The sequence below is a fragment of the Spea bombifrons genome, chromosome 1 (assembly GCF_027358695.1).
Source record: "Spea bombifrons isolate aSpeBom1 chromosome 1, aSpeBom1.2.pri, whole genome shotgun sequence".
Lineage (NCBI taxonomy): Eukaryota > Metazoa > Chordata > Amphibia > Anura > Pelobatidae > Spea > Spea bombifrons.
In genome coordinates this window covers 164,597,914-164,605,774 of record NC_071087.1, presented here as the reverse complement: position 1 = coordinate 164,605,774, position 7,861 = coordinate 164,597,914, and the positions used below count along the sequence as shown (strand labels likewise).

At 44.1% G+C, this 7,861-nt stretch overlaps 1 protein-coding gene and 6 non-coding genes across 7 annotated transcripts in view; 1 reads left to right on the top strand and 6 right to left on the bottom strand.

The window, feature by feature from the left end:
- The first annotated feature begins 718 nt into the window (after nt 1-718).
- On the top strand, nt 719-3,440 carry LOC128472839 (serine/threonine-protein kinase SBK1-like). The gene is made up of 6 exons (XM_053454805.1): nt 719-1,028; nt 1,165-1,367; nt 1,482-2,129; nt 2,567-2,649; nt 2,972-3,176; nt 3,417-3,440. The coding sequence occupies exons 1-6, from the start codon at nt 854-856 to the stop codon at nt 3,438-3,440; spliced, it is 1,338 nt and encodes a 445-aa protein (XP_053310780.1). The 5' UTR covers nt 719-853.
- Nucleotides 3,441-6,185: 2,745 nt separating this feature from the next.
- On the bottom strand, nt 6,186-6,257 carry TRNAP-CGG (transfer RNA proline (anticodon CGG)). The gene has a single exon. It is a non-coding gene; the product is annotated as a tRNA-Pro (tRNA).
- Nucleotides 6,258-6,616: 359 nt separating this feature from the next.
- On the bottom strand, nt 6,617-6,688 carry TRNAP-AGG (transfer RNA proline (anticodon AGG)). The gene has a single exon. It is a non-coding gene; the product is annotated as a tRNA-Pro (tRNA).
- Nucleotides 6,689-6,892: 204 nt separating this feature from the next.
- TRNAP-AGG (transfer RNA proline (anticodon AGG)) lies at nt 6,893-6,964 on the bottom strand. The gene has a single exon. It is a non-coding gene; the product is annotated as a tRNA-Pro (tRNA).
- Nucleotides 6,965-7,323: 359 nt separating this feature from the next.
- TRNAP-AGG (transfer RNA proline (anticodon AGG)) lies at nt 7,324-7,395 on the bottom strand. Its single transcript has one exon. It is a non-coding gene; the product is annotated as a tRNA-Pro (tRNA).
- Nucleotides 7,396-7,612: 217 nt separating this feature from the next.
- Nucleotides 7,613-7,684, bottom strand: TRNAP-UGG (transfer RNA proline (anticodon UGG)). Its single transcript has one exon. It is a non-coding gene; the product is annotated as a tRNA-Pro (tRNA).
- Nucleotides 7,685-7,859: 175 nt separating this feature from the next.
- TRNAP-AGG (transfer RNA proline (anticodon AGG)) overlaps nt 7,860-7,861 on the bottom strand; it is a 72-nt gene continuing 70 nt past the window's right edge. The window contains exon 1 of the tRNA in view: nt 7,860-7,861. This exon is cut by the window's right edge and continues 70 nt beyond it. This is a non-coding gene — a tRNA (tRNA-Pro).

Here is a 7,861-nt window from a genome sequence, read left to right as displayed (position 1 = left end):
CTAAAACTCATTCACTATTTTGAGGACTATCGGTACTAAATAACGTTTTAGATGTATAAATGAACATTAAATATCTATTTCTGTTAAAAAAAGACATACAATTCACAAAATCATTGTGCAAATATTTACACAAACATCACAGCGCCAGTTTTTGAGATTTTGTGAGAATTCCCATTAGTAGTAATACCCCAAATGTGTTATAGGATCCCATTAAATTAACAAAATGTCCTAAAGAAGAAAACATTAAAGTTTTATCTTCCAAAAAGTTTTCAAACATACTTATTCCAGGACTGGCAAAAAAAAGTTTGCTTCACCTTCCCCAAAAAACGCACCTTGAAGGTTCCATTCAAATGCTAATGAAACGGAACAATGTACGACCATTAGCATATGCTTAGTGTGCATCAGCCAATCGGCTATCACAATTAACTAACCCACCCTGCCCTTGGTATAAATCACCCTCCACCCTGTCCTGTCAGTAACCAGCTGGACGTGAAGGTGACAAGACAAGGATTGGACTCACCTGAAGAGGTCTGCAGATATTCGACTCCGCTCCTCATACTTTAATGGTAATTATTATTTATAATTTATAATATGTTCTGTCTACAAACAATGTATCAGCCAATGGGAAATAATCACTGTAATTACACATATCCAGCATATAAAATGGGAGAACGGGACTAAAATGACTTTAGAGATACCCTACAGGAAAACTGGGTGGGGGTGAACAGTCTGTCGGTAATTACTGTCAGTGAAGGAACCAGGGTTTTCTAGCAGAATAGATTGCTGGAGTAGGAACATAATTCTTGGTTTAACCAAAAAAACATGGCATTAATGACATTGTCTCTGATTTAAGATGGCCACCGCAACCCAGGAAGTCACCAAGGAGATGGCAAAGCTTCTTCTGCAGCTCATTGGAGAGACGTCAATAAGCATGAGAAGAATGGCCGTGACCGATCACTTTGATCCAGTTCGAGAGATCGGTAAAGGGTCCTATGGAAAGGTTCTTCTGGCCAGCCACAGAACATCAGGTAAATAATAACTACACTAACTATGTTAGGGGAAAATACATTCAAATACATTCAAATAACTGGTAACAGAGCTTTTTATCGCATGTTGAATCTTTTACACTGCATGTAAGAACATTTTTTAAATCTTAATTGGCAGGTCAGATGGTGGCCCTGAAAATGCTAAAAAAAGACAGAACCGGAAGAGATATTTTTCTCCTGGAATATACCATCTCTCTCTGCCTTGCATCCCATCCGCACATCATTTCGACCTATGGGATGGTTTTCGAGACGCTCAGCAATTACGTGTTTGTCCAGGAGATAGCACCGGCTGGCACCCTGCTGTCCATCATAAAGCCAAAGGTATGTTTTCAGTGTATTGAAATTGTGGTGAAAAAAGGTTCTCAGCCTATTAATTTATATTAATTACATGAATGATGGTGTTTTCCTTGTTCTAACCCTACATTTCTTTTGCAGGTTGGTTTGCAGGAGGATCTGGCGAAGCATTGTGTCCTCCAGGTAGCTAGTGCTTTGGATTTCATGCACAGCAAGGGACTGGTCCATCGTGACATCAAGCTTGATAACATTCTTCTGATGGATGGAGGATGTCGCTACATTAAACTAGCAGACTTTGGTCTCACCCGACTCCAGGGAACCCATGTACCGGCGATGTCGTGGACTATCCCTTACATGGCCCCGGAACTCTGTGTCCTTGAGGAGAATGCGCAGCTATTGTTACATCCCAGCCTTGATGTGTGGGCTTTTGGGGTGCTAGTTTACATAACTCTCACCGGCTGCTTTCCCTGGAACGAGGCAAAGACCACAGACAAAATGTACCTGGACTTTACCTACTGGGAAAGTATTAAGGATATCACCCAGGCTCCATCGGAATGGAAGAGGTTTACTCCAGAAGCAAGGAGCATATTTTTACAGATGTTGGCTCTCAATCCCACAGATAGATGCCCTGCTATTGAGATATCCAATTATATTAACTTTCCTTGGAAATCAGCCATTCCCCCTGTGAACATTGTATATGGAGCAGGGGGACATCAGGATATCCACATTGCAGCATCATACAACTGGTCACCGTGTCTGCTTCTTGACCAGGAAAACATCTCCTTGACAGTTGGTGCAGAGATTGAAATCACATGAATTCATGCTTTGTTGAGGAAAGTTGGTTTGGTTCTTCAAATGCTATACAACTTCATAGGAGGATCTGTCACAAATAGTGCATACGGTATGCAGTATTCTGATACCGTAGTGTGGTCTCTGCTTAACACATTGTTTGATGTCCCTGCTCCTGGTTATCTTTATACCTGTGGATGACTCCTGGCCTGTGTGACGAGTGTCTGACCAACAATTTTGGATTCTGCTACCTGCCTTGTGTACTTGGCTACATCTGTACTATACCTGGCTTATCTGACTACCTGTTCTGACCTTGGCTTCATCTGACTACTGGTTTAGTGTACCGAACCCGGCCTTGCCAAACTACTTGTTCTCCATACCTGACCTCGGATCCTGTAGTCCCTGTCCGCCTATCTTGGGGCTCAACCCTTTGTTAGATCAAAGAACACCTAAAGTGTGCACTCCTGGGTCACGGCAACCGGGACGGGATCTCTGGGAATGATGAAAGAATCTGTGGGATGTAACACAGTAGCAGTGGTTATAATAACCTACATCGAGTGTCTTAACTACTATACTTTAGAAATGAATGCCTCCCTTTTCTATGGATTCTGTTCCTTTTAGGTTCACATTCCCTACTTGTAAGTTACTGGTAAACATGTCCAAATGGGCCAAAGCGATTCTATCAAATTATATAGTTTGCATTTGGCCTATTCATTTACAGACAACTAATTCTATTTTCAAAAATTGGGGGGGGGGGGCTTGTTGAATGCAGAAGCAAAATTCATCTTTTTTGTTCTTCTCTCTTCTGTTGTCCATCTTCTTTCTTTTGTCCACATCTCCAGACATGACCTCCAGGTGACCTTTCTCAAAATGGCAGCATTTGCGGTTACACCCTTCGGGGAGATGATTTCACCAGAAGCTCCACCATTTTTGCAGATGTGTGTGGGAGGTTATGTTAAGAACAAGAAGAGAAAGATGAACAAGAAGATGAAGGAACTGCTAGAGAAGAAGCGAAGCTGCGGGACATGGAAGCGGCTGATGGAGAAGGTAGGGAGACATGCAAAGAGAGTGAGGCTGGTGAAGAAGGTAGGGAGACATTCAGAGAATGGGAGTGAATGAGCTCATGAAATTCAGTTGGAAATTCTGAACTTTTTGAAATGTTTTCGTTCATTACATTTGCAATCCGAATCCGAATGCACACGTCTAGTAACTGGTAAGTCCAATGCATAAAATGATCACAGGTAAGTGTTATGTTGTATAGATTTGTCTGCTTGAACGTCTCCACAGCATAAACCCATTAAATCCTCTTGAAAAGTCTCAAGGACTGTTCTCCCACCAAGTGGTGAGTAGTCCTTATAAGACATAATGCTGCTGAGCTGAGGATCCTTTCTCAAGTATGCTCAACGTCCTCCATCCGATACGTGCAAGAGTATCTACATACCTTCCTACCTTTCCACGGGTTCCATAGAGTACTGCTCAGAAAAACTCATAAGACTACATAAGAAAATATTCAACAAAGAAGAAAAAATAGGCACTCTGGAGTTGGAGAGAATGTATTATCTCTATCTCTTAGAGTTAATTATGAGATGTTTATGTAAAGGCTTTTAATTAACATATGAATCCTGTATAACATTAAGTGATTTTTTTTTTTGATACCTTGCAGCTTGTAGAATATGTTATTTATATATTTACGTTTTGTTATAGTTGTATTTATACATAATTTACTTCTTAATTTTTCATCACATCATTTTTATGAATCCATTAAATTATTGTTGTACTTAATCACTATAAATTCTTCCATGACACAATAAAAAATAAGTAATAAATTATTTGTGTTAGATATACAGTATGAAAAACATGTATGATCAGTAAATAGTTAATCATTCAAATGCTCTACAAGTATCAATGGGACTCTATTTGATTGGTTCGTGAAATTTGCATTGCATTCCATTCGCTTTACACTTATGAGTAAGCAACAAGTGAGGTGCGAAACGCGTTGCCTTTAACAGATGTTTGCTGTAATTTCTCCATGACTGAAATATACAGATTTATTCTTTAAAAATAAATACTTTATGAGTTTGAAAAATTGTAATTTATTAAAAAAAAAATCTTCTTTTTAGTGGAATTTTGTTATGTAGACAAATTTTACGAAGATATTTTTATAAAATACTCAGTGTTAATTCAGTATGCTAAATAAAAGATATATTGCACTTGAATAAAGAGTCTTTGGTTTGATTTTCTTTTTATTCTTAGTAAACTTTACATTTTGCTCTTGTTTTTATTTGACAATCATTGGCTAACCTGTTATATCATGATCCTTTGGGTATTTGGGTGTTAAATGTCATGTTATCACTTGAGCTGCATTTCAAATTGTATATGAACTGAAATGTCAATTTTCTATATTTTTTTCTTTTTTATATTTAAATTAATTAAACAAAAAGATGGATACTTATCCAATAATTTAGGGCTAGTGCAGCACAGTAAATCTGTTTTTGACATTACTGTTATTTATTTTAAAAATAGTTGTAGTTTTTACCCCATGGCATGAGGTTTTCCGGCAGCTGTATATTAACCATGAGTGGTGCCTTGGCTCCCATTTTCATTTTGCTCTTTTTTATTAAATTCTCTCATGAATATAACTTACTATCGTGGGGACAAGTAGGACTTACAAGTCACCTCATAAGCCTCTACTGTTGTATGGGAAATTGAAAATGAGTTAGAACTAATATAAATTAATTAACTCTTGCTGTATTAACTGACTTGTTCGAATTAACAGAAATTTTACCATAGACGCTGAAGGGAGATCAAGCGCCGTCCCAGCGGCGACAAAGCCTCTCGCTCTCTGCAGCCAAGCACTGTCGAGAGAAACTTCCCATTGCAAAGCGACGGCACCCGAGTGGCATTTTCTCTGAGGCGGAGCAGAAAGGTAAGGGTCCTCCTAAAATAAGGCGGCGCTGAGCGCTCGGGCTCGTCCGGGATTTCAACCCGGGACCTCTCGCACCCAAAGCAAGAATCAGACAGATACTGAGAAGCCCGCGGCGTGAGCCCGAATGTACGAGAAGTTTAGCAGGGAAGCTAAAACGGACGTCAAGCGCAACCTCCCCGGCGGCAAGAAAGTGCCTAAAGCCGGACACCATCAGGAGAACCTTCCCGTTCAAAGCAACAGCTTCTTCCTTTATGGGAGTAGAAAAGGGATAGGCGGCACCATCTTAAAAGCGACGGCCCACAGAGAAGAGCCGTGGCGACGTGTAGCGCTGTCAAGCTTGGGCTCGTCCGGGATTTGAACCCGGGACCTCTCGCACCCTAAGTGGGAATCATACCCCTAGACCAGACTGTTAGCAGTGGCTCTGGGCCCAGAGTTGAGATGAAGAGAGACTTTCAGTACAAAGGAAGTACAGCAGGATTGGCGACAACATTTTAAAAGAGACGCCTCGCAGAGAAGAGCCACGGCGCCGGGCGGCGCTGTTCAGCTTGGGCTCGTCCGGGATTTGAACCCGGGGCCTCTCACACGCGAAGCGAGAATCATACTCCTAGACCTATCAGCAAGACTGTTAGCAGTGGCTCCGGGCCCAGAGTTGAGATGAAGAGAGACTTTCGCACAGGCGCTAAAGGGATGTCGAGTGCAGTCTTGGCGGCGGCGGTGACGACGACGACAAAGCCACTGTTAGGGGAAACTTCCCATTGTAAAGCGACAGCATTTTCATCGAGACGGAGCAGAAAATGTATTTTGGCAGCCTCCTCCTAAATTAGGCGGCGCGCGTTACGCAGACCGCTCAGCCCAACGCGCAGTTTGAACCCGGGACCTCTCGCACCCAAAGCGAGAATCATACCCCTAGACCAACGAGCCAGACAGATATTTAGCTGGCCGCGGCGTGAGCCCGAATGAGCTGAAAGTTTAGCAGGGACGCTAAAACGGACGTCCAGCGGCACGCCGGGGTCTGCAACCTTCCCGTCCCAAGGCAAACGCTTCTTCTTTTATGCGGAAGTACAGCGGGATTGGCGACAACTTCTTAAAAGAGACGCCTCGCAGAGAAGAGCCGCGCCGCTGTTCAGCTTGGGCTCGTCCGGGATTTGAACCCGGGACCTCTCGCACCCGAAGCGAGAATCATACCCCTAGACCAACAAGCCAGAAACCTACGTGTGCTCTGCCGCCGGACGTGTCGAACTCCTCGAGGATGGATTGTCTCTGCAAGCATTCGCTGATGAAACTGCGCGACGATAAAAAAATAAAAATAAATAAATAAACAAAAAAACAATGATAACAATACAAAAAAAATAAAAGAAGAAGACGTAAAAAGCCAGGTTTCAGGGTCTAGCGTTAAATGACCATTACCCGTTTCAAAACGCATCCTTCGAGTCAGCACAAACCGTGCCTTTCCAGTGTAAATTGGAGCCGAGGTAGTCGAATCGCCCCGTTTGCTGGAGGACGATTTTCCATCATCTCAAGGAAAGGACGTAAAAGAGGGCGCGCACGATAGCTGCTGTGTGGGCTCGTCCGGGATTTGAACCCGGGACCTCTCGCACCCTAAGCGAGAATCATACCCCTAGACCAACGAGCCAGACAGATATCGAGCTGGCCGCGGCGTGAGCCCGAATGAGCTGAAAGTTTAGCAGGGAAGCTAAAACAGACGTCCAGCGGCACGCCGGCGTCTGCAACCTTCCCGTCCCAAGGCAACCGCTTCTTCTTTAATGCGGAAGTACAGCGGGATTGGCGACAACTTCTTAAAAGAGACGCCTCGCAGAGAAGAGGCGCTGTCCAGCTTGGGCTCGTCCGGGATTTGAACCCGGGACCTCTCGCACCCTAAGCGAGAATCATACCCCTAGACCAACGAGCCAGAAACCTACGTGTGCTCTGCCGCCGGACGTGTCGAACTCCTCGAGGATGGATTGTCACTGCAAGCATTCGCTGATGAAACTGCGCGACGATAAAAAAATAAAAATAAATAAATAAACAAAAAAACAATGATAACAATACAAAAAAAATAAAAGAAGAAGACGTAAAAAGCCAGGTTTCAGGGTCTAGCGTTAAATGACCATTACCCGTTTCAAAACGCATCCTTCGAGTCAGCACAAACCGTGCCTTTCCAGTGTAGATTGGAGCCGAGGTAGTCGAATCGCCCCGTTTGCTGGAGGACGATTTTCCATCATCTCAAGGAAAGGACGTAAAAGAGGGCGCGCACGATAGCTGCTGTGTGGGCTCGTCCGGGATTTGAACCCGGGACCTCTCGCACCCTAAGCGAGAATCATACCCCTAGACCAACGAGCCAGACAGCTGGCAGGCGCTCCGGGCCCGGTGATCGGAAGAAGAGAAAGTTTAGCAGGGACGCTAAAGGGACGTCGAGCGACAAAGCCTCTCGCTCTCTGCAGCCAAGCACTGTCGAGAGAAACTTCCCATTGCAAAGCGACGGCACCCGAGTGGCATTTTCTCTGAGGCGGAGCAGAAAGGTAAGGGTCCTCCTAAAATAAGGCGGCGCTGAGCGCTCGGGCTCGTCCGGGATTTGAACCCAGGACCTCTCGCACCCAAAGCGAGAATCATACCCTTAGACCAACGAGCCAGACAGATAGCGAAAGACCCCCGGCGTGAGCCCGAATGTTGACCGTCAGGAGAAGCTTCCGGTTCAAAACCAACAGCTTCTTCCTTTATGGGAGTAGAAAAGGGATAGGCGGCACCATCTTAAAAGCAACGGCCCACAGCGAAGAGCCGCAGCGACGTGTAGCGCTGCGAAGCTCGG

Coding starts and splice junctions, on each gene's coding strand:
- LOC128472839 (XM_053454805.1), top strand. CDS start 854: ATGGCCACCGCAACCCAGGAAGTCACCAAGGAGATGGCAAAGCTTCTT. Junction 2,130..2,566: donor AGGAAAACATCTCCTTGACA/GTTGGTGCAGAG, acceptor ACCCTTTGTTAG/ATCAAAGAACACCTAAAGTG. Junction 2,650..2,971: donor GATGAAAGAATCTGTGGGAT/GTAACACAGTAG, acceptor CCACATCTCCAG/ACATGACCTCCAGGTGACCT.